This window comes from Pyrus communis, chromosome 17, assembly GCF_963583255.1.
Source record: "Pyrus communis chromosome 17, drPyrComm1.1, whole genome shotgun sequence".
Taxonomy (NCBI): Eukaryota; Viridiplantae; Streptophyta; class Magnoliopsida; order Rosales; family Rosaceae; genus Pyrus; species Pyrus communis.
This window is the reverse complement of record NC_084819.1, coordinates 5,142,052-5,169,799: the sequence shown is the minus strand read 5'-3', so window position 1 is coordinate 5,169,799 and position 27,748 is coordinate 5,142,052. Positions and strand designations below refer to the sequence as shown.

At 36.2% G+C, this 27,748-nt stretch overlaps 3 protein-coding genes and 1 pseudogene across 3 annotated transcripts; all 4 read left to right on the top strand.

Moving 5' to 3' along the window:
* The first annotated feature begins 1,139 nt into the window (after window positions 1–1,139).
* Window positions 1,140–4,871, top strand: LOC137721723 (2-oxoglutarate-Fe(II) type oxidoreductase hxnY-like; annotated as a pseudogene).
* Window positions 4,872–7,124: 2,253 nt separating this feature from the next.
* LOC137721724 (2-oxoglutarate-Fe(II) type oxidoreductase hxnY-like) lies at window positions 7,125–10,660 on the top strand. Its single transcript, XM_068460745.1, has 11 exons — window positions 7,125–7,278; window positions 7,434–7,626; window positions 8,116–8,193; window positions 8,322–8,373; window positions 8,670–8,791; window positions 8,943–9,043; window positions 9,150–9,208; window positions 9,588–9,644; window positions 9,761–9,806; window positions 9,892–9,971; window positions 10,305–10,660. Exons 1-11 carry the CDS (start codon window positions 7,198–7,200, stop codon window positions 10,366–10,368), a joined length of 933 nt encoding a protein of 310 aa, XP_068316846.1. The 5' UTR covers window positions 7,125–7,197; the 3' UTR covers window positions 10,369–10,660.
* Window positions 10,661–12,417: 1,757 nt separating this feature from the next.
* LOC137721725 (2-oxoglutarate-Fe(II) type oxidoreductase hxnY-like) lies at window positions 12,418–16,128 on the top strand. Its single transcript, XM_068460747.1, has 11 exons — window positions 12,418–12,554; window positions 12,703–12,895; window positions 13,393–13,470; window positions 13,591–13,642; window positions 13,971–14,092; window positions 14,241–14,341; window positions 14,448–14,506; window positions 14,883–14,939; window positions 15,055–15,100; window positions 15,242–15,321; window positions 15,794–16,128. The coding sequence occupies exons 1-11, from the start codon at window positions 12,474–12,476 to the stop codon at window positions 15,855–15,857; spliced, it is 933 nt and encodes a 310-aa protein (XP_068316848.1). The 5' UTR covers window positions 12,418–12,473; the 3' UTR covers window positions 15,858–16,128.
* Window positions 16,129–18,420: 2,292 nt separating this feature from the next.
* On the top strand, window positions 18,421–21,247 carry LOC137723314 (transcription factor KUA1-like). The gene is made up of 3 exons (XM_068462476.1): window positions 18,421–18,929; window positions 19,987–20,195; window positions 20,542–21,247. The coding sequence occupies exons 1-3, from the start codon at window positions 18,653–18,655 to the stop codon at window positions 21,040–21,042; spliced, it is 987 nt and encodes a 328-aa protein (XP_068318577.1). The 5' UTR covers window positions 18,421–18,652; the 3' UTR covers window positions 21,043–21,247.
* The last annotated feature ends 6,501 nt before the right edge of the window (window positions 21,248–27,748 follow it).

Here is a 27,748-nt window from a genome sequence, read left to right as displayed (position 1 = left end):
ATATTTTTGAAAACAGATTGAATGCAAGCACCAGTAAACTCTAAAGGCCGCTGCACACAGAACCCTAAAAAACCGCTAGTTCCTCAAAACAAAAAGAGAACCACGTTATCTAGTTACACCTAGGATCCAAACACACAAACAAAACCTTCTAAATTAAAAATGATCTCCTTTTTCGTGTATTTATACTGTTCAAATCGTCCCCCTTTTTGACCTTTTTGAATAACATGTAAAGCTATGGTCCTCAAGCTATGAATTGAACCTAGCACACCTTCTACTACACTGACAAAGATACTGCACCAAAATCCAATATATATATATATAATTCCCACAAAATCTAAAATTCCCACATATATATATATATATATATATATATATATATATATATAAAGGAAGTCAAGGAGATTTTGGAAACTGAAGAAGATTTGGAGAGATGCAATTGAAGAGAACTTATTTACGATAATTGACGCGTGGCAAAACAGCGGACGACGCGTGGGCAAAAATTGGAGGTATTGCGAGGAACGATGTGCGGAAGAAAGGAAAGACGTGATGAACAGTGATGAGGAGCTGTTTCAGATGCCATGATGTTATGTTTTTTAATTATTTTTTTCTGGTGATAGGCATGCATGTTAAGATTTTTGGTTTTTTTTATTATTTTTTGGTGGAAAGGCATGCATCATGCTGCCAGGTGTGGATTAGTAAGGTTTTTTAATTATTTTTTGGTGGACATGCATGTACCATTGCTCCACATGTGGCTTAGGTAAGGAAAAAACACTGGAATCGAAAAGGGAGTCAGAATGAGAAAAAAAGATACACAAGATGATCAACATGTGGCCAAAGACCGGAAGAACCCCGAAGAAAACAAGGGTAACAATTAGGGCAAGGTGGTCATTTTCTTGCAGCAGAGAGGGAAAAAAGACCCACAAGGAAGGAATGGGAGGGTAGCTTGGGGAGTTCACTGCTGGTGAACAGTGGCCCCTCTCGCATGATGAACAGTGGAGGCCAACCGTGCACGAAATGGAAAAAAGGACACTGTAAAGACTAATATGAGGGGCATTTCAATCAGTTCATTGTACCAAGTATGTAAGACAACATGAAACAAAGCAGACACCAAGGGGCATTTAAGCTCGTGAACAGTGCTTTTCAACCGGGTTTTAGTATATAGATAATTTGAAACGTGTCAAAATATCGTTAGGGTCGAGTGTCGACTGAGTTTTGAAAAGCAGGAGGACTAAAAAGTAAGGAAGCGGATGACGACGGAGTCGGTGAACCTGCCGATCATAGACTTGTCCTCATCGGATTCGATCTCCTCCGCCAATTCAATCCGTCAGGTTCTCTCTCTATCTCTCTCTCTCTCTCTCTGTATGTCCCTATAACTATTGCATAGCTGTATTTACACAGGCATGCACGGAGTGTGGTTTCTTCTACCTGGTGAATCATGGCGTCGAGGAAGAGCTGTTTGCAGAGGTGTTCGATCAGAGCAGCAACTTCTTTTCGCTTCCTTTGGAAGATAAGTTGAAATTGACTCCCAAGCACCAGAGAGGAGGCTACAGGCCACTATTTTCAGAGAATCTCGACTTCGCTTCCGGCTCCAAAGGTTGCTAATCATCCTACCATTTCATCTCTTCTTTAAATCTTTTTGCTTAGAAAGTTAAAAACTGAAAATTCGGTGATTAAAGTGTAAATATAAGAAACCAAAAGGAGGGACGTTAAACTAGAAAATGGGTTAGTATACCATACAATGATCATACCATGCCTGGTTACTGAAATTGTTTTGAAATGATCAGGATAAGTAATAAGTTGGATATTCCATTTTATTTTCAAATAATGTAGTTCATTGATGAATTCATTATAATGTGCATAACATGTTGGTCGAAGTTACAATTTGTTGCGCTAATGTTCTTGTTATCATTTGGAATAGGGTTAATTCAATTGTGATATTCTAAAAATGTTTCAGGTACTATCTATTAAACTGTTGTGCTGGGTTGCCTTACTTTAGTTTTCAAGTTGTGCTGAATGGAAAAGGAAAGGATGTTGATTTTACCTCTTTTGGGTCGTTTGTGAAATAGGTGACTCGAAAGAGAGTTTTAATGTCGGCCCATTAGATGACCCAACTCTGAGTAATTTGAACCAATGGCCTTCAGAAGGTATGGGAGCTATTTTCAAATTTGAAGTGTGGTAGCCTGCCTGACAATGAAGTTTTTTATGTTGAGTACTGTATTACATTTGATTACGTGATAATTTCTTAATTTTTCGTTGAGGAAATATATAGACATCCTTCCATCTTGGAGGCCTGCAGTGGAATCGTACTTTAGAAAAGTAGTGTAAGTTATATTCGCCTTTGAAAAAATTTACTTCCCAGCATTCTGCACTAAGTAAGAACTGTTGTTCAGGAATGATAAATAGATAGTTTTTTTGGGAGCTTTTCATCATAAATGTAAATTTATGTGTGTGTGTGTGTGTACATGAAGGGTAGTGCTATTCACATGCCCTCTTTTACCTCCCACACACCCTTCTTAATTTTTCTCGATTGATCTTCTTCAATTCATTTGATTCAATGGCCGGAAATTGAGAGGGGTGTGTGAGAAGTAAAAATGGGTGGGTGGATAGCACCACCCATATATGAATTTCTGATGTTGTATATGCTGTCTCAGGTCTGCTGGAAAAAGATTAATCTCTCTGATTGCCCTGGCTTTAAACCTGGATGAGGACTTTTTCGAGAAGGGGGGGGGGGGGGGGGGGGGAGAATGAATAAACCAAGGGGTTTTCTTCGACTTTTGCACTATCCAGGTGTAGTAGCACTCTTCAGCTAAAATATATCACTCCATTTCTTTTCTTGTTTTTGTAATTTTTTTGAATAATATTTCTTGTAGGTTCGGCCTTCTGTATTTCATTGTTTTTTCTTTCTTTCCTTCGCTTTCATGGTTTCGGTATGCATGATTTCAGGTGAGCTGGGATCAACTGATGAAGAAATATATGGTGCTTCTGCTCATTCAGATTATGGCATGGTCACACTCCTTGCATCCAATGGAGTTCCTGGACTTCAGGCATGCTTTTTGTTTGTTAGATTTTGTCAGCATCGAACACCTAGTGGTCCCCTTTCAAGCTCAATTATGATATTCTTTTCTGTCACTTCTTGTTGACACTTGGCAGGTTTGTAGGGACAAATCTAAGCAACCTCGAATCTGGGAAGATGTTCTTCACATGGATGGGTAAGTTCAAGATCTTGAATTTTCATAAAAACGATGATATGATTGCTAAAATAATTTTGTGCCCTTATATTCTTCAATCATTTACGCGGAATACTCCATACAACAATGTAATGCAATATGATGTTTAAATATGGATACGCTTCCTCAAAAAAAAAAAAAAAAATATGGATATGGATATGGAGCTCCATTCACTTTGTTAGATAGGGAACATTTGGATCATGTGGTTAAAAGTTCAGAGCTTGTTATAGCTTTGTTAGACCATTCATAAGAAACGGTATTTTGTTTTGGTTTTCCTACCAGCATCTTACATGTTTACTAGAGTGCATTTGTGTATAACCAAATGGTAACTTTGTCCGTCTGATGGTGTTCAAATTTGAATCTCCAGGGCATTCATTGTTAACATTAGGGACATGATGGAGAGGTGGACTAATTGTTTGTTCAGGTAATTTCTAATATATTTACTTTAAGGTCTATTTTCTTCTTACAGTGGTTATACATGTTTTGAAATCTAGGACTCTGAGGACTGCAGACATTTTCTCTTCTATCATTTATTTGTAGGTCAACACTGCATAGAGTGATGCCAGCAGGACAAGAACGCTACTCCGTAATCATTTACCTGTTGGTCCATTTTTATTTGGTTTTCATAATACTGACTGCACTTCACAATGAAATGGTACTATTACTTCCCGATCTATTGAAAAAGACAAACTGAGAGTGCTGTATAAAAACGTCTCAATATTTTCAGGTGGCTCTCTTCATGAGTCCCAGTGAAGATTTTATGGTGGAATGTCTGAAAAGTTGTTGCAGTGAAGAATCACCGCCAAGGTATAAACCCCAATTCGACTGTCCTCTTGGCCTTGGGTGTCATATTTTATTTCCAGTTACCCTAACACAATGCTTTAGCTTACCTCCGTTAGAGGTTCGGTTTTGCTAAATGTCATGACGTAGAACTTGTGCTTACAAAACCTAAAATCTTCTTGGAAGGGGAAGGGTGTCCAACGGCTCATATACTACAATATTTTGTATGTTATATATAAGAAACATTGGTGGTCTGAAAAGCACCATGCTTTCGTGCCTAAAGTCCTTGTTGGTCCACTCTATAAACACTGGTTTGGTAGCTCGATCAAGTTATCCTGTAGATAATATTGACCAATTCTGCTTGCAGATTTCCTCCCATCCGCAGCGGTGACTACCTGGAAGAGCGTTTTCGGCTACGTGCAACTTAAAAGGTCTGTCTTTTTTGGTTGCAGCACATGATCATGATTTTATTGTTTGGTGATAAACGGCTTTTGTAATCAAATATCCATATTATGAATCCTGGTCTCATAATTCCACTGGAAACAAATTGCTATTGTTTGTATTGAGCTGGTGACTAAGGCTCCGTTTGGGATTGATTCTCTAGATAACACTTTAGCTCATAAGTGCTTGTGGCAGTGCTGCTTTTATTATAGACATGTTGAAGTTCTGCATACGTTTTCGTGGATTGAGAAGAATATAGTGAAGGAATTTGGAGACTGAGTTTCGTGGATTGAGAAGAATATAGTGAAGGAATTTGGAGACCGAGTTTTGGTTGCAACATGTTAAGTGATTTCGAGTAATTCAACCATGTGGCGGATGAAATTTAAAACCAGCATCTCCTCTAACAAAAAGGAAATGGTCATTGAAAACACAATCAGATTTAACAATGTATTTTACTTTTTTTTAAAAGAACGGTTATCTATACAAGGGGTAGGGGAATGAGCTAATCCTTATAATGGGCTAACAATAATGTGGTTCAAATTTGTTTTTGACGAGAATCGAACCTAAGACTTCTCACTTACAAGTGAAGAGAAATATTACTAGACCGTAGTACTAAGTGACTATATTTTACTTAAACATGAACATTAATTTTCTGTTTACCTTTTTCAATAGTAGAAACAGGAGTACTAATACTTGTTCCTTCTTATATGGTGATGTCACAATGTTTCACTGTATGAACATTATTATCAGAATTGCTCATTATCTTTATCATTATTTTAAAGACCATCTTTAGAAAATGCATTCGATTTGAAAATTGTTTAGTCATCTAAATGTGTCGAACACATCAACGTTTTAAATATTTTCAATTTGAAAATCATTTAGTCACCCAAATGTGTTGAGCAAATCAATGTTTACAATATTAAGTAACATATTTGCAATGAATCGTCAATTTATTTGATTCATATGACGTAGTGTTTAATGTTGATTTGTATGAATTTTTTTTTTTGTGAACAAACGATATTATTTACATTAAGAGGGTGGGGGAGTGGGTTGAGTCTCACAACGGATTAGTAATAATGTGGTTCAAACTCACCTTTAACGATAATCGAACCTAAGACCTTTCACTTACAAGTGAAAAAGAATATCACTAGATTGTAATACCAAGTGACTTGACCATTGCTTATGATTAAACTTCTTAAATTTAATAGTAAAAAATCAACTGATATTCAGTTGGAGGTAATGAATAAACTTGGCAGTTTCTTATACGACACGAAAATATTAGGTTCCGGGTCAACATGATAACTAATCGGGTCGTCTTTAAAAACTCGTCAATAATGGATTTGCGCACACATAATTTGTTTTAACCCTGTAGGGAAAAAAAATTGACGATTTTAAAGTTAAACTACTAAAAAGACTTATTATAAATTACAATAGCCATAGTGTCTATATTATATGTTAAATATGTATTATTGTATTATTATTCTATATAAGTTAAAAAGAATTGCGCACGGGTGGGGAGAATTTTTTAATCCTTGCTGAGAGGTTGCGGCAAAAAAGGCTTTGTAGTTTCAACACTTGAGCTCTAGTTTAACATTAAATACTTCTGTTTTATCATTAGCTCACTCGACAGAAGAAATAATGATTAGTTTGTCCTTGATGTGTATTATCTCTAGTTTAATAGATGTTAATACCAATGCATCAGCAGATGATCATTAATAGACGGTCTCTTTAGCATTACTGTTTATGAAAAAATGATAATAAGAATGAAATATGAAAATTTAACCAAAAAAAAAAAAAAAAAAAGAACTCAAAAGGGTTGGTTTAATAGAGAGCTAGCAAGATTTGAAACCTTGAACTCAAATTCAAACTCTCTAGTCACACAGACATATTTTTGGGGTAACTGACTTTGATTTTGTGTATTGTTTAATCCATAAGTAAAAAGTGCATTTGCCACCGTTTGTGGTACCGGAGTTTTATGGGGAGAGAAATGATTCTGCCAACAATACGAGACGGAGACGAATAGATCTTGCACCTGATTTGAATTTCCTTAGCAATCAGAGTAATTTAGAATGTGTAATACTACTTGCTAGTGCACTCTATGTACTTAGTTTCTGATTTGTCCCAATCAAAAATGACACCAAAAGTCCAACAAAAAAAAAAATTAAAAAACATGTCTATTATTATTTTTTTAAAATCAATAAAACATGTGTAAAAATATTATTGAATAAAATAAAAAGGCGAGTACTTACTGACCATCCAAGTATTATCCATTTAGAATATGATTTAAATGTTGATTTTTCTCTTTCTAAAATATAATGGCCGTAAGCATCTCTAAAGCAGATGTCAAATTTTAAACATCAAAATGATAGTTGATAGCTTACGTGGTAATTTGACATTTTGTACAATATTTTGCTTCATCCGATATGTTAAATAATAATATTATTTAATAAACTTTTTATCTTTTTGTCGAGTCCAATGATTAAGGCAACCGATCAAATACTTAAAAAAAATAACAACATTTATTATATATTATATTAATATATTAAAATATTATTTAATAAATTTAACATCTGTGTCAAATTTGACAGTAAAAAACTTTACTTTTAAATGACTCACGGTAACTTAAGAAAAAGTTTGCAGGCATTTTTCGTATGCTTATGTGGCAATTTTTACACCTTATTTGGAGATGCTCTTGGTCGAGTGTCGACCGAATTTTGAAAAGCAGGAGGACTAAAAGTCAGGGAAGCAGATGACGACGGAGGCGGTGAACCTGCCGATCATTGACTTGTCCTCATCAGATTCCATCTCCTCCGCCCATTCAATCCGTCAGGTTCTCTCTCTCTCTCTCTGTGTCCTCCTCCTTCCAATATTACACCAAAACCTCAAATTTCACTGAAAATTTGTTTTTCATTCATCTAATATAGCTTGAATTATATTTGTGTGTGTATATATCCCTATAGTTATTGCTTATTTGTATTTGCACAGGCATGCATAGAGTATGGTTTCTTCTACCTGGTGAATCATGGCGTCGAGGAAGAGCTGTTTGCAGAGGTGTTCGATCGGAGCAGCAACTTCTTTTCGCTTCCTTTGGAAGATAAGTTGAAATTGACTCGCAAGCACCACAGAGGCTACACCCCACTATTTATGGAGAATCTCGACTTCGCTTCCAGCCCCAAAGGTTGCTAATCATCCCACCATTTCATCTTTTCTTTATATCTTTTTGCTTACAAAGTTAAAAACTTCAAATTTGGTGATTTAAGTGTAAATTTAAGAAACCAAATGGAGGGAGGTTAAACTAAGAAATGGCTTAGTGTACAATGATCATACCATGCCTGGTTTCTGAAATTGTTTTGAAATGATCAGGATAAGTAATAAGTTGGATATTCCATTTTTATTTACTGGTTTTTTTTTAATAAATAAAATATGTAGTTCATTGTTGAATTCATTATAATGTACATAACATGTTGGTCGAAGTTACAATTTGTTGCGCTAATGTTCTTGTTAACATTCTGAATAGTATTAATTCATTTGTGATATTCGAAAAATGTTTCAGGTACTATCTATTAAACTGTTGTGCTCAGTTGCCTTCCTTTAGTTTTCAAGTTGTGCTGAATGGAAAAGGGGAAAGGATGTTGATTTTATCTCTTTTGGGATGTTTGTGAAATAGGTGACTCGAAAGAGAGCTTTTATGTCGGCTCTTTAGATGACCCAACTCTGATTAATTTGAACCAATGGCCTCCAGAAGGTATGGGAGCTGTTTTCAAATGTTAAGTGTGGTAGCCTGCCTGACAATGAAATTTTTTATGTTGAGTACTGTATTACATTTGATTACGTGATAATTTCTTAATTTTTCGTTGAGGAGAAAATATACAGATATCCTGCCATCTTGGAGGCCTGCAATGGAATCGTACTATAGAAAAGTCCTGTAAGTTATTCTCCATTGTAACAATTTACTTCCCAGCATTCTGCATTTAGTAAAGTAAGAACTGTTGTTCAGGAATGATAATTGATAGTTTTTTAGGAGCTTTTCATTATAAACGTATATTTATACATATGAAGGGTAGTGCTATTCACACACCCTTTTTTACCTCCCATACACCCTTGTCAATTTTTGTCCATTGATCTTCTTCAATTCATTCGATCCAACGGCCGGAAATTGAGAGGGGTGTGTGGATAGCACCACCCATCTATGAATTTCTGGTGTTGGATATGCTGTCTCAGGTCTGCTGGAAAAAGATTAATCTCTCTGATTGCCCTGGCTTTAAACCTGGATGAGGACTTTTTCGAGAAAGTGGGGGCAATGAATAAACCAAGGGGTCTTCTTCGACTTTTGCACTATCCAGGTGTAGTAGCACTCTTCAGCTAAAATATAGCACTCCATTTCTTTTGTTGTTTTTGTAATTTATTGAATAGTATTTCTTGTATGTTTGATCTTCTGTATTTTATTGTTTTTTTTTTCTTTTGCTTTCATGGTTTTGGTATGCATGATTTCAGGTGAGCTGGGATCAACTGACGAAGAAATATATGGTGCTTCTGCTCATTCAGATTATGGCATGGTCACACTCCTTGCATCCAATGGAGTTCCTGGACTTCAGGCATGCTTTTTGTTTGTTAGATTTTGTTGGCACCGAACACCTAGTGTTTCCCTTTCAAGCTCAATTATGATATTCTTTTCTTTGACTTCTTGTTAACAATTGACAGGTTTGTAGGGACAAATCTAAGCAACCTCGAATTTGGGAAGATGTTCTTCACATAGATGGGTAAGTTCCAGATCTTGAATTTTCATGAAACAATGATATGATTGTTAAAATAATTTTGTGCCCTTATATTCTTCAATCATTTATGTGGAAGACCCCATACAACAGTGTAATGCAATATGGTGTTTAAATATGGAAATGCTTCCTTAAAAAAGAAGAATATGGATGTGGAGTTCCATTCACTTTGTTAGATAGAGAACATTTAGGTCATGAGGTTAAAAGTTCAGAGCTCGTTATAGCTGTTACTTTTAGACCATTCATTAGAAACAGTGTTTTGTTTTGGTTTTCCTATGGGCATCTTACATGTTTACTAGAGCACGTTTGTGAATAACCAAACAGTAACTTTGTCCGTCTGATGGTATTCAAAAATTTGAATCTCTAGGGCATTCATTGTCAACATTGGGGACCTGATGGAGAGGTGGACTAATTGTTTGTTCAGGTAATTTTTCATTTTATTAACTTTGAGGTTATTTTCTTCTTACAGTGGTTATACATCTTTTAAACTTTAAGACTCTGAGGACTGCAGACATTTTCCCTTCTGTCATTTATTTGTAGGTCAACACTGCATAGAGTGATGCCAACTGGACAAGAACGCTACTCCGTAATCATTTACCTATAGTTCCTTTTTTATTTGGTTTTCATAATACTGACTGTACTTCACAATAAAAACGTCTCAATATTTTCAGGTGGCTTTCTTCATGGATCCCAATGAAGATTGTGTGGTGGAATGTCTGAAAAGTTGTTGCAGTGAAGAATCACCGGCAAGGTATAAACTGCAATACGACTATCCTCTTGGGTGTCATAATTGATTTCCAGTTACCCTAACACAGTGCTTTAGCTTACCTCTGTCAGAGTTTCGGTTTTGCTAAATGTCATGACGTAGAACTTGTGCTTACAAAACCGAAAATCTTCTTGGAAGGGAAGGGTGCCCAACAGCTCATATGCTACAAGATTTTGTATGTTATACATGAGAAACATTGGTGGCCTGAAAATCACCATGTTTTCGTGCCCAACGTCCTTGTTGGTCCACTCTATAAACACTGGTTTGGTAGCTCGATCAATTTACCCTGTAGATAATGTTTACCAATTCTGCTTGCAGATTTCCTCCCGTCCGCAGCGGCGACTACCTGGAAGAGCGTTTTCGGCTTACATATGCAACTTAAAAGGTTTGTCTTTTGCAGTTGCAGTACATGATGATGCTTTTATGGTGTGGTGATAAACTGTTTTTTATAATCAAATAGCTCACAAATCCTGGTTTCATAATTCCACTGGAAACAAATTGCTATTGTTTGTATTGAGTTGGTGACCAAGGGCCCGTTTGGGATTGTATCTATAAAAAGCACTTCAGCTCATAAGCGCTTGTGGCAGAAGCGTTTTTATTATAAACATGTTGAAGTTTTGTGTACTTTTTTCCGTGGATTGAGAAGAATATATCGAAGGAATTTGGAGACTGAATTTTGGTTGCACCATGTTTAGTGATATCGAGTAATTCAGCCATGTGCCAGATGAAATTTAAAACCATCATCTTGTCTGACAAAGAGGAGATGGGTTTATGCTAGATCAAATCGTCAATGGAAACACAATCAGATTTAATATTATATATATATATATGTTTTTTTTTAATAAACAATATTATCTACACGAAGGGGTAGGGGAATGAGTTAAACCTCACAATGAGCTAACAATAATGTGGTTCAAATTCTCTTTTCGCGAGAATCGAACATAAGACCTATCACTTACAAGTGAAGAGGAATACTATTAGACCACAATACTAACGGCAATATTATTTTTTACTTAAAGATGAATATTAATGTTTTGTTTAGTGGTTTGACGGGGATTTGAACTTGCAACCTTTTTCAATAGTAGAAACAGGGGTACTAATACTTTATATGGCGATGTCACAATGTTTCACCGTATGAACATTATCATCAGAATTGTTCATTATCTTTATTATTATTTTAAAGATCATCTTCAGAATATTCAATGGATTTGAAAATCGTTTAGTCACCTAGATGTGTCGAACGAATCAACGTTTAAAATATTTTCAATTTCAAAATCGTTTAGTCACTCAGATTTGTCAAGCAAATCAATGTTTATAATATTAAGTAACATTCTTGCGATGACTAATCAGGTTGTTATCAGGTTGCTAGTTAATAACGAATTTACACACGAGTAACTAGTTTTGACCACGGAAGAAGAAAAAATATTTTGACGATTTTAAGGTTAAACTACTAAAAAACTTATATAAAATACAATAGCTATGGTGTCTATATTGTATGTTAAATATGTATTATTTTATTATTATTCTATACAAGTTAAAAAGATGGTGCACGAGTGGGGAGATTTTTTGAATCCTTGTCGACGTACTTCGATTGCCGAGAGCTTGAAGCAAAAAGGGCTTTGTAGTTTCAACATTTTGGAGCTCTAGTTTAACATTAAATACGTATGTTTTATCAGAATGATAAATGCTCACTTGACAGAATAAATAATTTTTAGTTTGCCCTCGATGTATTCTCTCTAATTTAATAGATGCTAATACCAAGGCATCAGGGATCGAGTATTCGGTATTCGGAAAAGTAATGCTAGGTGGACCAATTATTTAAATCACATTTTAAAATTATTTGAGTATTTGGAGAGATTAATACTCAGAAATAAGCATTTTAATCAATAATTGAGTATTCATATAATTTACAAAATATGGTTTAAATAGACGGTCTCCCTAACATTATTTTTACGACAAAATAGAAAAAATGACAACAAGAATGAAATATGAGAATTTAACAAAGAAATGAAGTGGTTGGTTTAATAGAGCGCGCAAAGATTTGAAACATTCAACTTAATTTCGAACTCACCAGTTACACACACATATTTTTAGGTTCCTGATTTTGTTTTTGTGTATTGTTAATTCGTGAGCGAAAAGTGATTTGTCACTATATGTGGTACCAGAGTTGTATGATGGAACAATTATTTTGCCAACAATATGTGGGGGATAGATCTTGCATTTGATTCGAATTTCCTTAGCACAATTAGAGTAATTTAGAATGAGTAATGCTTAGTACTCACTAATACACGTACTCGTTTTCTGATTTGGCACAATGATGAAATGACACAAACACCAAAAAAAAAAAAAAAAAAAAACATTGTATATTATTTTCAAAAATAATAAAACCTATATTAAAATATCATTAGACAAAATAAAAAGCCAAGTACTCACTAATTTCTTTGTCGTGAGATTTGAAAAGCAGGAGGACTAAAAGTAAGGAAGCAGATGACGACGGCGGCGGTGAACCTGCCGATCATTGACTTGTCCTCATCAGATTCCATCTCCTCCGCCAATGCAATCCGTCAGGTTCTCTCTCTCTCTCCCTTCTTCCAATATTACACCAAAACCTCAAATTTCTCTGAAAATTAGTTTTTCTTTTATTTAATTAGCTTGAATTATATTTGTGTGTGTATGTATATGTCCCTATAATTATTGCATATTTGTAATTACACAGGCATGCATAGAGTGTGGTTTCTTCTACCTGGTGAATCATGGCGTCGAGGAAGAGCTGTTTGCAGAGGTGTTCGATCGGAGCAGCAACTTCTTTTCGCTTCCTTTGGAAGATAAGTTGAAATTGACTCGCAAGCACCACAGAGGCTACACCCCACTATTTTCGGAGAATCTCGACTTCGCTTCCAGCTCCAAAGGTTGCTAATCATCCTACCATTTCATCTTGTCTTTAATCTTTTTGCTCAGAAAGTTAAAAACTGAAAATTTGGTGATTAAAGTGTAAATACAAGAAACCAAGTGGAGGGACGTTAAACTAAAAAATGGGTTAGTATACAATGATCATACCATGCCTGGTTACTGAAATTGTTTTGAAATTATCAGGATAAGTAATATGTTGGATATTTCATTTTTATTTACTAGGTTTTTTTATTTTATTTTTTAATATAATTATGTAGTTCATTGATGAATTCATTATAATGAACATAACATTTTGGTTGAAGTTACAATTTGTTGCGCTAATGTTCTTGTTAACATTTTGAATAGTGTTAATATATTTGTGATATTCAAAAAATGTTTCAGGTACTATCTATTGAACTGTTGTGCTTGTTTGCGTTACTTTAGTTTCCAAGTTGTGCTGAATGGAAAAACGAGAAAGGATGTTGATTTTATCTCTTTTGGGTTGTTTGTGAAATAGGTGACTCGAAAGAGAGTTTTTATGTCGGCCCTTTAGATGACCCAACTCAAAGTAATTTGAACCAATGGCCTCCAGAAGGTATGGGAGCTATTTTCGAATGTTTATGGTAGCCTGCCTGACAATGAAGTTTTTGATGTTGAGTACTGTACTACATTTGATTTTGTGATCATTTCTATTTTTCGTTGAGGAAATATACAGATATCCTTCCATCTTGGAGGCCTACAATGGAATCGTACTATAGAAAAGTAATGTAAGTTATATTCTCCTTTGTAACGATTTACTTCCCAGCATTCTGCACTTAGTAAAGTATGAACTGTTGTTCAGGAATGATAATTGATAGTTGTTCAGGAGCTTTTCATTATAAACGTTTATGTGTGTGTGTGTGTGTGTGTGTATGAAGGGTAGTGCTATTCACATACCCTCTTTTACCTCCCACACACCTTTGTTAATTTTTCTCTATTGATTTTCTTCGATTCATTCGATCCAACGGCCGGAAATTGAGAGGGGTGTGTGAGAAGTAAAAATGGGGTTGTGGATAGCACCACCCATATATGAATTTTGTTGGATATGCGTCTCAGGTCTATTGGAAAAAGATTAATCTCTCTTATTGCCCTGGCTTTAAACCTGGATGAGGACTTTTTTGAGAAAGTGGGGGCAATGGATAACCCAAGGGGTTTTCTTCGACTTTTGCACTATCCAGGTGTAGTAGCACTCTTCAGCTAAAACATAGTACTCCATTTCTTTTCTTGTTTTTGTAATATTTTGAATAATATTTTTTGTATGTTTGGTCTTCTGTATTTTATTTTATTTTTCTCTTGCTTTCATGGTTTCGGTATGCATGATTTCAGGTGAGCTGGGATCAACTGATGAAGAAATATATGGTGCTTCTGCACATTCAGATTATGGCATGGTCACACTCCTTGCATCCAATGGAGTTCCTGGACTTCAGGCATGCTTTTTGTTTGTTGGATTTTCTCAGCACCGAACACCTAGTGGTTCCCTTTCAAGCTCAATTATGATATTCTTTTCTGTGACTTATTGTTAACACTCAACAGTTTTGTAGGGACAAATCTAAGCAACCTCGAATCTGGGAAGATGTTCTTCACATAGATGGGTAAGTTCAAGATCTTGAATTTTCATGAAACGATGGTATGATTGCTAAATAATTTGTGTGCCCTTATGTTCTTCAATCATGTATGCGGAATACCCCATATAACAATGTAATGCAATATGATGTTTAAATATGGATATGCTTCCTAAAAGCAAATTATGGATATGGAGTTCCATTCACTTTGTTAGATAGGGAGCATTTAGATCATGCGGTTAAAAGTTCAGAGCTCGTTATAGCTTTATTACTTTTAGGCCATTCATAAGAAACAGTATTTTGTTTTGGTTTTCCTACCGGCATCTTACATGTTTACTAGAGTGCGTTTGTGTACAACTGGATGGTAACTTTGTCCGTCTGATGGTGTTCAAATTTGAATCTCTAGGGCATTCATTGTAAACATTGGGGACATGATGGAGAGGTGGACTAATTGTTTGTTCAGGTAATTTCTAATTTATTAACTTTAAGGTCTGTTTTCTTCTTACAGTGGTTATACATGTTTTAAAATCTAGGACTCTGAGACTGCAGACATTTTCTCTTCTGTCATTTTTTTGTAGGTCAACACTGCATAGAGTGATGCCAACAGGACAAGAACGCTACTCTGTAATCATTTGCCTATTGGTCCATTTTTATTTGCTTTTCATAATACTGACTGTACTTCACAATGAAATGGTATTATTACTTCACGATCTATTGAAAAAGACAAATTAAGAGTGCTGAATAACAGCATCTCAATATTTTCAGGTGGCTTTCTTCATGGATCCCAATGCCGATTGTGTGGTGGAATGTCTGAAAAGTTGTTGCAGTGAAGCATCACCACCAAGGTATAAACCCCCATTTGACTGTCCTCTCGTGTCTCATATTTTATTTCTAACATAATGCTTTAGCTTATCTCTGTTATAGTGTTGGTTTTGCTAAATGTCATGACGTAGAACTTGCCCTTACAAAACAGAAAATCTTTTTGAAAGGGAAGGGTGTCCAACAGCTCATATACTACAAGATTTTGTATATTATACAGAAGAAACATTGGTGGTCTAATGTCCTTGTTGGTCCACTCTATACACGCTAGTTTGGTTGCTCGATGGTAGTCATTTCCCTTTTTGATGAGTGCATGCTGCTAATGCTTTCTAACCCAACCTATTGTGTACTCCTCCTGTGGAGTCTAGTCCAGTTTCTTCAGTGAAATTTTGTTTAGAACACGAGTAAAGCTTTCCTCAAAATTTCATGTTTTTTCCTTCTCGTATTCCGCTTTGATCAAGTTACCCTGTAGATAATATTTACCAATTCTGCTTGTAGATTTCCTCCCGTCCGCAGTGGGGACTACCTGGAAGAGCGTTTTCGGCTTACATATGCAACTTAAAAGGTCTGTCTTTTGCGGTTGCAGTTCGTGATGATGATTTTATTGTGTGATGATAAACGGCTCTTACAATCAAATAGGTCTATTACAAATCCTGGTTTTATAATTCCATTGGAAACAAATTGCTATTGTTTGTATTGGGATTGTATCTCTAAAAGCACTTCAGCTCATAAGCGCTTGTGGCAGAAGTTCTTTTATTATTAACATGTTGAACTTCTGTATACTTTTTTTTCATGGATTGAGAAGAATACATTGAAGGAATTTGGAGACTGAATTTCGGTCGCAACATGTTAAGTGATTTCGAGTAATTCAACCATCTGGCTGATGAAATTCACAACCATCATATCCTCTAAAAGAGGAGTTGGGTTCTGCTAAACATGAAACTTTTTATTTTCATTTTAGTAGTTTTACGGGGATTTGAACTTAAAACTTTTTTCATTAATAGAAATAGGAGTAGTGATACTTGGTCTCTCTTATATGATTATGTCACAATATTTTACTGGACAAATGTCATAATCAAAATCGTTAATGAATTGTCAATTTGTTTGATTCATATGATGTAGTGTCCAATACTGATTGGTACGGAATTGATATTATTATTAAATTTAGTAGTAAAAATTTCAACCGATAGTGGGTTGGAGCTTTGGATGTAATGAACATGGTTGGGGAGTATGAAAATTTGTGAATTGTCTACCTATTTTTGGCGCTTGTTGGTTGGAAATCTAATGAGCATGACATGCTGCTAGGTCGCCGGAATTAATCTGGTGTCGGATGGTCCATTTCGGCGGGATAGATCAGAGCCGTTGATTAAAAGTTTAGACTCAATGGGGATCCCATTTATTTTATATAGAATTAGAAGTGGGCGAAGATAATTGTGAATGATGGGTTTTGGATAAGGTTTTATTTTAATGTACGATAGACGCAAGAGAAGAATATGGCACCAAACACCGACTCCCTCGCGTTCCACGTGGCGTTTGGATCTTGGTCCTTTTTCGTCTGCATACACTTGATTCCAACTTCCGAGGCTCCATCACTAGCTTCATTGGATGGTTAGGATAAGACGTTTATTCATTCATTTAATGTTTTGTTTTAGTTAAAAAAAGTACGATATTCATCGACAATAAAAAAATGAAAATATCAACAAAGTAGATAAATGAAAAAGTACAGAGGATAGCGTCCAATTATTGCAGGCATCAATAAATTCTTTTTACTAGGATTTCAATCCGGTTAAAAAGAAGAGTATCTTACTCTAATAAGATGGCAAATTTGTACTATATACCACTGGAGTTCATAGAAATTTTTTATAGGCCGGTAATGCTTTATGGCAACGAATGTTAGACGGTAAAGAATCAATATGTACATAAAATGGGGATAGTAGAGATGAGAATGTTTCGTTGGATGTGTAGACATACAAGAACGGATAAGATTAGGAATAAGGATATCCGAGGTAAGGTAGGAGTAGCCGAAATTAAAAGAAAGATGAAAGAAAATCAATTACGGTGGTTTGGACATGTGAAACGAATGCCTAGCGACGCTTCGGGATTTGGACAGAGGTTCAGGGTTGAAGGGGTTGAGGAAGACCTAGAAAAACATTAGAGGAGACTTTAAGAAAAGACTTAGAGAACTTATTATTAGTTTTCTTGAATTTACTAAACCATGAAAATTTATTTTATTTTTTTGACTTTTCGCTTCTGTTTAGCACATATAAAATAAAATATATGTGATTTTTATTTTTGGTATTGTTCTGCACTTCTACGTGAGAAACTTTAGGTTCGACTATTTTTAAAAGTGAATTGAAACAACATTATTATGACTTGTTCATTATGATGTTTAGTCTTCTTCTTAATTTTTTTTCAATGTAAATATTATCGATTGTTAAGGAAAAAAAAAAAAACAAGGAAAAAATCAAATCAACTAAAGGATTTGATAACATTTTGATGTGTCAAAAGTCAAACTGGTCTGCAAGTTGGGTGGGCCATCGAATTTGCCAACAATGACAAAAAGGATTAGATAAGAAAAAAAACAAGATTTGATGTATGCAATCGGCGGTTCTCAATGAAGTTTCTTTCCTAAATAGTCTCCCAATTAATTTGTCCTACATTAAACGTAAAGTGGTAAAACATACGTGTGAATTTCGCGTTTCAAAGTTTTGTGTAGATGCGTGAGTAGACAATCTCTTGTAAAATTTTGTATTAACACGTCGAAATTTATTGTGACAAAAGTAATATCTGATGGTTAATAGTGATTATATTAATTCTAGATGTGAGGGTAGATAACTTTTTGTAAAATCTTGTATTAGTTGAAATTTAGACATAAATAACATCTGATCGTCAATTTATATTAATTTTATGTAAGTATTTTATGTTAATGATAAGATAAACAAATGATAAGATTTTATACTATCATAAATTATAATAATAAAATGAAAATTAAAGTAGAAATTATTTTAAAACACAGTGGTACAAATTTTATATTTCGAAATTTTTTTCCAAAACCATCCTGCGACACAGCATATAGTCTCCTCTTTATCCACGCCACGATACATAGATAGTGTTTTACTCATCAATCTACTTGCTCTCTCTCTCTCTCTCCCCTCTGCTCTGCGAAACTCGAGGGTCCGAAAGAGAAGAAGAACAAGCAAACGAATTCACAAAACGAAACAGCAAATCGACGCAAAACCCAACTCCCAATCCTCGCGCAGACCCCAACCCACCTCTCTATTTTCGGATCAAGTGATCCGGATCCTCCGATCCGACCAACCCAACTCTCGCGATCCGATTCCATTTTCTGCATTACCGATGACTCGGAGGTGCTCGCATTGCAGCCACAATGGCCACAACTCGCGGACGTGTCCGAACCGAGGGGTCAAGCTCTTCGGTGTACGATTGACCGACGGCTCCATCAGAAAGAGCGCTAGTATGGGCAATCTGACTCACTATGCCGGGTTGGGTTCGGGTCTCCTCCCCAACAATCCGGATTCTCCTGGTGACACTACCAACGACCATGCCACTGCGGACGGCTATGCCTCTGAGGACTTCGTGCCCGGATCGTCTTCGAGCCGCGAACGCAAAAAAGGTTCATTTTTTACTTTCACTTTTATTTTATGATCTTAATCTTTGAATTAATTTCTTTTTTCATTTTGCTTAATTTTGGATTTAAATCATTTGGGTTTGTGGTTTTATGCTTGGATTCTATTTTGATATATGTTTTGATTAATTATATGGGGTTTAGAGTTGGAATTGAATTAGTTTAAACATAAAAGGTATGCTTTTCGGGGAAACATTTGATTTGGATTCTGTATATTATGTTTGATTATTTTTGGCATTAGTGTAATTATAGTTTTGGAGTTTACTGTTTTATTATTACTGTTTAACTTAAAGTAGGGTGCTTTGCAATTAGCAAAAATGGATTAATTTTTTTGCTAATTATAGTAGGTTAAATTATTAAATGTTAGGTGGGAGGGGGATCGGGGTCGTACCTGCACCAGGTTGAATAGATATTAATGCTTTCCGCCAATGCGGTAAAATGTCATCTGCATAATTAGCTCTCTGAATTTTGGTTCTCTAGAGGGGGCCAAACGCCGGTGAAGCTATTCTAGTTTTGGTAGGTGAAGGAACTATGGCAGTTAATAGTTAAGTATTGTGCAAGTTTGCAACAGCAACAGCAACAGCAACAGAAACCAAAGGCATCTTTTTAAGAAGTTCTCCCAACTACGAGGGTGCTACCATAGCCAAATGTACAGTCATTAAGTTTAAGGGCTTCAGATACGTGACCCTCCTCTCGCGGGTATTTTGGACTTCATTTAATAGGATACCTGAGTATGAGAGGTCACTTGATATGCAATAGAGGCTTTGGAAACTTTCAGATTTAGTGCAATATATTTTCCAGAATGTTTGATCATGTGGTCTGAACCGGCATTTGACTAAACATACGGTTATTTATATACTATTTATCTGTTCTTTTTCGAAGATGGTCTGTTTGTTACACAAAAATTCTTCGTTAGTTGTTCTTATATTTGCGTCATTATCAACGTTATATGTTTTCAAGAAAACCTAAGGATCTTATGTAAGGAGTTGAACGAAGTTTTCCTTTTTGTCTTGACTGATTTGGTTTTTCCTTTTTTCTCTTTTAGGCACTCCATGGACTGAAGAGGAACATAGGATGTTTTTGCTCGGACTGCAGAAGCTTGGTAAAGGTGATTGGCGTGGAATAGCTCGCAATTACGTCATATCAAGAACACCTACTCAAGTGGCTAGCCATGCTCAGAAATATTTTATTAGGCAGACTAATGTGTCAAGGAGAAAAAGACGTTCCAGCCTCTTTGATATTGTAGCAGATGATGTAAGTATTTTTTCCGTCTTGCATAACCAGTAAGCGTATGTGTTTCACATTCAAGCATGCAACATGAACTATTTACTGTTTTGAGCTTCTTCTGTCCTATGGTTAACACTGTATGGTGTGCTCACCAATTTGTGTTGATTGTTTATTTTGATTCTTTAAACTTAAAAGGTCATGTCCATTGCGTGTAGAAAGAACCTATACTTCTGTCTTGAGTCTCTTGATATTTGAGTGCAGTATTTGTCTGGTTAGAAGGTCCATACTTTAATTAATCTGCATCGAAATGCATAATTCTCGTTTTTTTGTTGATACGATATTTACATATGCTATCTTGAAAAAATTTGTGCAGTCAGTTGAAACCCAAATGGAACCACTGGACCTCTTACCTGGTAACTATCCAGAAGCTGAAACTCAAAGCAATAATCCATTGCCTGCTCCTCCACCTTTGGATGAAGAATGCGAATCAATGGATTCCACCAACTCAGATGGAGAACCGGCCGCTCCAAATCCCGATACCTCACAGTCATATTACCCAATGGTATGTCCTGCTTATTTCTCACCTTTCCCGATTCCTTATCCCTTGTGGTCTGGATACACTACCGAGCCCACTATGACGGATAAACATGAGGTTCTGAAGCCAACGGCAATACATTCAAAGAGCCCGATAAATGTTGATGAGCTAGTAGGCATGTCAAAACTGAGTTTAGGGGAGCCTCTAGGTCATTCTGGTCCGTCCTCGCTTACACTAAAAATGGTTGAAGGGTCGTCTAGGCAGTCTGCTTTCCAAGCAAATCCAGGTTCCGGCAATTCAAGCATGAATTCAGGTAGTAGCCCTATCCACGCAGTTTAGAGGGCCGCCGTGCCTTGGGGTTTTACAGGTTAATGTTAATACAAGACTGGAAATGTGCAGTCTGGTTTGGATTTGAGTTCTAACTCTGTCTGGGATTTACCTTAATAATGTCTTTTTTGTAATTTTAATTTATAATTTGGTCTTAGGTTTTAGGGCTGTATTATCTTTTGTCAAAATTAATTAAATCTTTGGCATATTTTGTTTTCGTCCTCTTAATGTTTGATTATGTAGACATTCGAAAGTTAACCCTTGCGTATAGAATAGTGTTTCACAATTAATATCAACCATACCAATTAAACTATTTAATTGTATATATCCATCTCATTTACATTTCTTCAATCTCATCCTTACATGGTGTACGAGCCATTAGATTCCAATGAGCGAGGCAATGGGCAACTGTAACTCCTGCTAGTCGATCATAATTTAAAACTTAACTTTCAATTCTTCCTATGAAGAAGATTATTGATTGCTAATCTTCAGGACTTTCATAAACCATGAATGACACTTAACAGTATGTCATGGCCACCCCAACTATGTAGAAGTGATTAGAGGACATATTCAGTTACAACCACGACACAATTAGGTCCCTCTATTCAATACTCATGAGTGTTGAAATTTATTTCATATCTTCTATTCAGTTATAACTACAACACAATATGATTCTAGTGAACATGATAGGAACATTCTTCCTAAGTTATATCTATATGTTTGGGCCAAAAGAGTCTCGAACCATATCTTAGAGTATTTTCCTTTCACTATGGAAGGATAGAGATCCCTTGTTATACACATGTAGTTACAAAGCAAATGTGTTGTGTCCCAAGTCAAAAAATTACTTTGCATTATTGCAACTTGTGAGTTCCTACATGAAATGCATGTGAGAACTCTCCTTGATCGTTATTCAGTGCACTCAACAACCTTTTGAGCATTTATGTGTTTATTTTAGTGTCTAACAATAATGACTTGAGACTAATCATACTCCTGGTTAAGTTGACATGACACATACTACCTTAGCGGATTATTAATGCCCAGTTGATAATCCCTATGGTTAGGAATGTTTTAAGAATTAACATAAAAATAATGTCTCGATGATCTAACTCACTTAGATCACTTCTCTCTTAGGTTTATTCTATTCCCTGGATTCTATTATTGATTAAACACACCATACTTTAAATAGTAATTCACAGCAAACATTTCCTTTCCATTAAACTAAATAAGAGTTTGACAAAATAAGTATTCCAAAAGTTATGACATCGAATAGATGGCTTTAAGGGCATACTTCTAACAATTCGTCACAATTTTTTTTGGGAATTGTTATTGGCACTCAAAATTTCTCATTCTACACTCCAAACTTTCTATATTTAGAAAGAAAAATACACTTGTGAGGAATATAGAATAAAAATTTTGAAGTGCCAATAACACTTTCCTTTTTTTAAGGTAGTAAAAAATTTCATTCATAACAGATCAAAAGAACTAGTTCAGAGAGCATGGAAAAGAACGTGGCTCCAACAAAACCTTGAGGGAGGAAAAACAGCCACCCATGCTAGAAAAAAATAGATAATTACAATACAATCATCATACAAACAACTCATTAATCATGAGAAAATGACATCGTCCCAAAAAGTACATCTCGATAATTAAGATTATAGCGACTCACCTGACTAGCATCCACCGCATGCTCGAGGCCCACTTTCAATGGGTACAACTCATCTGCCAAAACAGAAATTAGACTTGGGAGCATCCATCGCATATGAACCCACGGCATTCTCATAACTGTCTCTCACCACCGCACCCACACCACGACAGCCACTGCGCTTATCAGCACTTGTGTCGTAGATTGGCTCCTTCCTTTTATTTGAAACTTTTATTTTCAGAAACTTCCTACTAAGTCTGGCTTGTCCATTTAATTTGAATTATTTTCTTATTTATGATTCGAGTATAATATTCAAAATAAAGTCCAATGGTTTTTAAGCATTTTCACCAATTTGGAGGATTTGGGCCTAAGAGTGGATTTGTTGTAGTTACTATTACCTAATAGTAAACTGTTTCGTCTTGCCACTCTTCAACAATTGTGAATACTAACTGTCATGACAGTTACTATTCACTAATTATTCAACGAATGAGATTAATTTAGAATAAGTTGTTGTGGTTATGCAACTCTTCATCCATTGTGAATAATAACTGCCATGCATCAGACTTAGGCTAGAATCGACATGGCTGCTCGCAAGGCTCCATCGATCATGGCTTGAGGAAATGGATGAAGGTGACTATTAGGTTGGATTTGGGATCTAGCCATGGTAAAAGCCCATGGGTGAACTTGCTCTTAAGCTTGTGTTGGTTTGTGATCGGAAATTGATTTTGTTTCTAAGAAAAGGAGGCGGCACCCCCAATTTATATTTTTTGACGGGGTTACACTAAACCTTCATCTTACTTTATGATTCATCATTGAACTAGAAATTTATTAATTTTTTTTGTTGTCAAATGATAGATTTTGTTAGATTAAATGTTAGATTAGCCATCGACGGAGTTTGGACCCACGCCGTTATGCAAGAATTCAACATCATTCTAATACTGTGGTAAATTGTCCCTTGCAACTAAAAATTTATTAATTGAGGTCCTCAAATTTAACCAAGTGTGCACCATTGGGTCTCCATGGTTAACTTTTGTTAAAAATTATGTTAGTCTGATGATATGCAACACATACAGGTCCCACATTAAATTCTAAATATGTGTTTAAAGAGCAAATCTAAATCATGATATAAGTTTAAAGATTGAATTTAAATTAAGAAAAACTAATGATAAGGGTTTCAAAATTTTGAATTTAACCGAAAACCATGTAATTGTTGTAAACTTCTAGTTTAAAGGTGATTGTGTAAATCCTAGATTATATTTGATTCTAGTTATTCTTTCCTATATGGACTTGTAGTCCTTCCTTAGGGATAAAGGATTTATTCTCTCCCTTATTACTATAAATAAAGGTACTACATTTGGGGGAATAACACACACATTCTTCTACACAAATCTACAAACTTATCTCTCTTTATTCTCTCTCTGTGCCGCTGGCCCCCTTCCCCTATCAGTTAAATATAGGCCACAACATGTAATCAGCACGCTCCTACCGCTGCGCTTAGGAATCTGACGTGGAAGCTTTTTGCATCAAACCAGTTCAACCATATCATCATGCAATCAGGTTCTTCCAAAACAATAGTTTTTATCTCGATATTTTTACAGCTCTGATAGCATGAACACTCACCATAATGCACGATCCAACTTTTTCGAATTTTAGATTCTACATAAACTGTGTATGCATTATATTCATAATTGTTGAATTATGTGAATTTGATATTGCCATGAATTGCGTCAAATAATTGCTCATGCATTGCCATTCAGTACTACAGTTTGGTGGTATTCCTCTTCACTTGGAAATGAGAGGTCTTAGGTTCGAATCTCGTGGATAGCGAATTTGATACCAAATTAGATTGCCCATTGTGTGGCTTATCAGCACTCCCCTTCCTCTTAGTGTAAAAATATTGATGTATTAAACAAAAAAAAAAAAAGCCGTTTATGCATTAAATTATATATCATTTATGCCTTGAATTAATTGAAAAAAAAAAGGAAAAAAAAAATTGAAAACGCAATTTGGGTTCTTTGAACCCACGACCCGACAAGACAACAAAGCCGGAGCCATGGGCTCCTAGCCTGAAACCCAGAAAACCCGGCGCCACCCATGGTGTATTCTCCCTTGCAGGATGGCCTGCAGTCCACCCTTGCCCTCGAATCATCACCACGACGACCTGCAGATCATCCCTCGATAAGTTTTCTTTTACTGAGATTCGTTTGAATCTCATCGGTTTTTCTTCGAAAATCCGAGTTAATTTTCTTAAGGTTTCTAAAAAACGTTGAGCATTTCTACTCTCCGTTTAATTTTAGGGGTCGTCGTCGAACCCAAGGTTCTTTGCCGTGATTTTTGCACCATAACACGGCCGTCTGAAGCGGTGGCATCTGTCTCATTCTCCAATGAATTCACCCAGCTTGTGCTAGGGTGTCTGGTCTGAATCCCAGCCCACTTGGGCTTGGCCTGTTCTTGGTGAGCATCAGCCCTTCGGGCTTTGGAGCTCTTATTGGCCCAAACACCAACCCTCATTTGCCACGGTGTTCCCGTGTCCCACGCTGCAGCAGAACCCAGCCCGCGTGGTTGCTGTGTTTTCCCTACATCGTACCACACTTGTTCCCAGCCTCTGTGTTGGTGCATCAGTGTACACGATGCACACGATTGACGCCCTATTTGGGCCTCTGCCATCTAGGTCTGCGCTTGCAGCCCAACTATGTGCATAAGGGCTTTGCCCTAACTTGGCCCGTTTCCTATTCCACCCAATTTTAGGGCCTGGGCCGCATAGCTCCAAATTTGCTCAGCCCACCAGTGGGCTTTGCCCCATGTTTTTTAGGCCTCGAGTTTAATTGGTTATTTTTTTAGACAATTTTGGGTTTTATATTTTTTCACCCACACTTTAAATTTGGCCCTAAGTCCAAATAATTAATTCAATTATAATCATACACCTGAAGCTCTATTTGCATATTTTTCTTGTTGCATTTTTCTGTATATATATTTGTGTTTGTTTGTAGGAACATATGAACCTGCTTAATTATTTCAAAACCTGAAGTTTCTAAAAACATGTCTTGTTTGAAAACCTAAAGTTTTCCTTCAAAACATCACCCATGAAAACCTAAAGTTTTTTCATGCAAATTTAAACCAATACATATCTATTAGAACTTGAATGTTCTACTCCTATGTGAATGGATTGATTTTTTCTCCATTACACTAACCACATATTGTCCATCTATTTTGTGATAGGAACATGTCAAATTTGAACAAACTCGACTTTACCGCTTTGGAGGACTTTGGAAGGAACTACCTCAAGTGAGTCCAAGATGTGAAGCTCCACCTCACTACAAAGAATTTGCATCCCGCCATTGAAGATGAGACGGATAACTCGGTTGGCGAAGCTGAGAAAGCCACTATTATGATCTTCATCCGAAAACATATTCATGACGCCCTGGAAATTGAGTACCTTGCTGAAGAGGATCTACGTGCACTATGGATCGCTTTGGCTGATCGTTTTGATCACCAAAATGACACTTTCTTGCCTGAAGCAAGACATGACTGGCATCATTTGCACTTCCAAGACTTTAAGTCTGTAAATGAACATAATTCTGAAGTTTGTTGAGTCCGATTACTTCTCAAGTTCTGTAACGAGACCTTGACCGAAGATGATCTTCTAAAGAAGACCGATTCGACATTCTCTGCTACTAATATTGTCCTGCATCAACAATATAGGGCTCAGAAGTTCATTAAGTTTTCGGATTTGATCTCTGTTTTACTTCTTGCTGAAAAGCAGAATCAACTGTTGATGAAGAATCATCAAGCTCGACCTACTGGGGCGACTCATGTGCCTGAAGCAAACAAACGCCCAAAACGCCAAAATAGGCATGGTAGGGGTGGCCAGAAGCCACCCTGTCAAGGTCAACAAAGCCAAGGCCTACCTAAGGGAGGAAACAGAGCCCATAAGCGATGATTGTCCGCTACTCGCGCATAGGAGTTCCTGATATGCCTTGAGGGTAATCTTGTCTTTTTTACCCAAAAATCCACATATCGCCTCTATAGTTTTCTTGATTATTTTTGGCTCAACAATCATCATGTGTAATCGAGACCGTTGAATAAATGGTGTTCTAGACCGTTCGATTAGGATAATTTGTGGTTATTGTTAAGAGATAATATTGTGATTCACCTTCCGTTGCTAGACTAGAATTTGTATTAGCAAGGTGGGATTAACATGATAACATGGTGAATTGGTTATAACGGTCATCTCCATGTTTGGGATAGATAGCAAATCGGCCAAGAATTCCATTTGCAATGTCAGGCCACCTAAAAAGGAGCATAAGGTCATGCATGATGCCGTTGGGGATTTGGTGATTATCCTTTGAATAGAGGATAAAATCGGTTGGTCAGCAAGCAAGGATTAATGAAGACAGCTTCCAATTGTGGATCTTTTTGGAATATTCACTTAAGCCACATGTGTGATATATCAGAAGGCCATTTTTGCTTTTATCATCAGAAGTTGATTTAAAGATCCACGGTTGGAACAACATCGGGTCCAAGTGAATATCCAACCCTATAAATACAAGACTTTTTGTTGAATAAAAAAAAGCCGTCCAAATCTCGCTCTGCGCAAATCTCCTGTATTCTAAGAAATCATTAAATATTCTAACTTCCTTAACACACCTTCAATTTGAATCAACAGTACTGTGTTGAATTCGAATGAATCAGGCAATCAAACATTTTTACAAGCGATCGTAGAGCATTTTTACTTTAGAGTAACAACACTGGTTTGAATTCGGCTCGTTATCTATTTAAGGCCGAGGAGCATCTTTGGTCTTCTCATTAAAGAGATCATTTCATTAGTTTTTTCAACAGAGTGAGTTGTCCCCAGAAGTGTCTAACACATACCAAGGTGAGAAGTTTCTCGGCCGTGATCATTTGTACGCATAAATTAGCAGCGCGTCCAACACGACCATCACATTCATTCTATTCGCCAACCGAGCTCAGTCGTAAGTTGGCACGCTTACATTCATCAGAAGACGTAATTAGCTCTTTGTTACTCGTCATGCACGCCATATAGATTTAGTAATTTTTAAAGTCAACACAACTTTA

Coding starts and splice junctions, on each gene's coding strand:
- LOC137721724 (XM_068460745.1), top strand. CDS start 7,198: ATGACGACGGAGGCGGTGAACCTGCCGATCATTGACTTGTCCTCATCA. Junction 8,792..8,942: donor TCGACTTTTGCACTATCCAG/GTGTAGTAGCAC, acceptor GCATGATTTCAG/GTGAGCTGGGATCAACTGAC. Junction 9,645..9,760: donor TGGACTAATTGTTTGTTCAG/GTAATTTTTCAT, acceptor ATTTATTTGTAG/GTCAACACTGCATAGAGTGA.
- LOC137721725 (XM_068460747.1), top strand. CDS start 12,474: ATGACGACGGCGGCGGTGAACCTGCCGATCATTGACTTGTCCTCATCA. Junction 14,093..14,240: donor TCGACTTTTGCACTATCCAG/GTGTAGTAGCAC, acceptor GCATGATTTCAG/GTGAGCTGGGATCAACTGAT. Junction 15,101..15,241: donor CAGGACAAGAACGCTACTCT/GTAATCATTTGC, acceptor CAATATTTTCAG/GTGGCTTTCTTCATGGATCC.
- LOC137723314 (XM_068462476.1), top strand. CDS start 18,653: ATGACTCGGAGGTGCTCGCATTGCAGCCACAATGGCCACAACTCGCGG. Junction 18,930..19,986: donor GAGCCGCGAACGCAAAAAAG/GTTCATTTTTTA, acceptor TTTCTCTTTTAG/GCACTCCATGGACTGAAGAG. Junction 20,196..20,541: donor TTGATATTGTAGCAGATGAT/GTAAGTATTTTT, acceptor AAATTTGTGCAG/TCAGTTGAAACCCAAATGGA.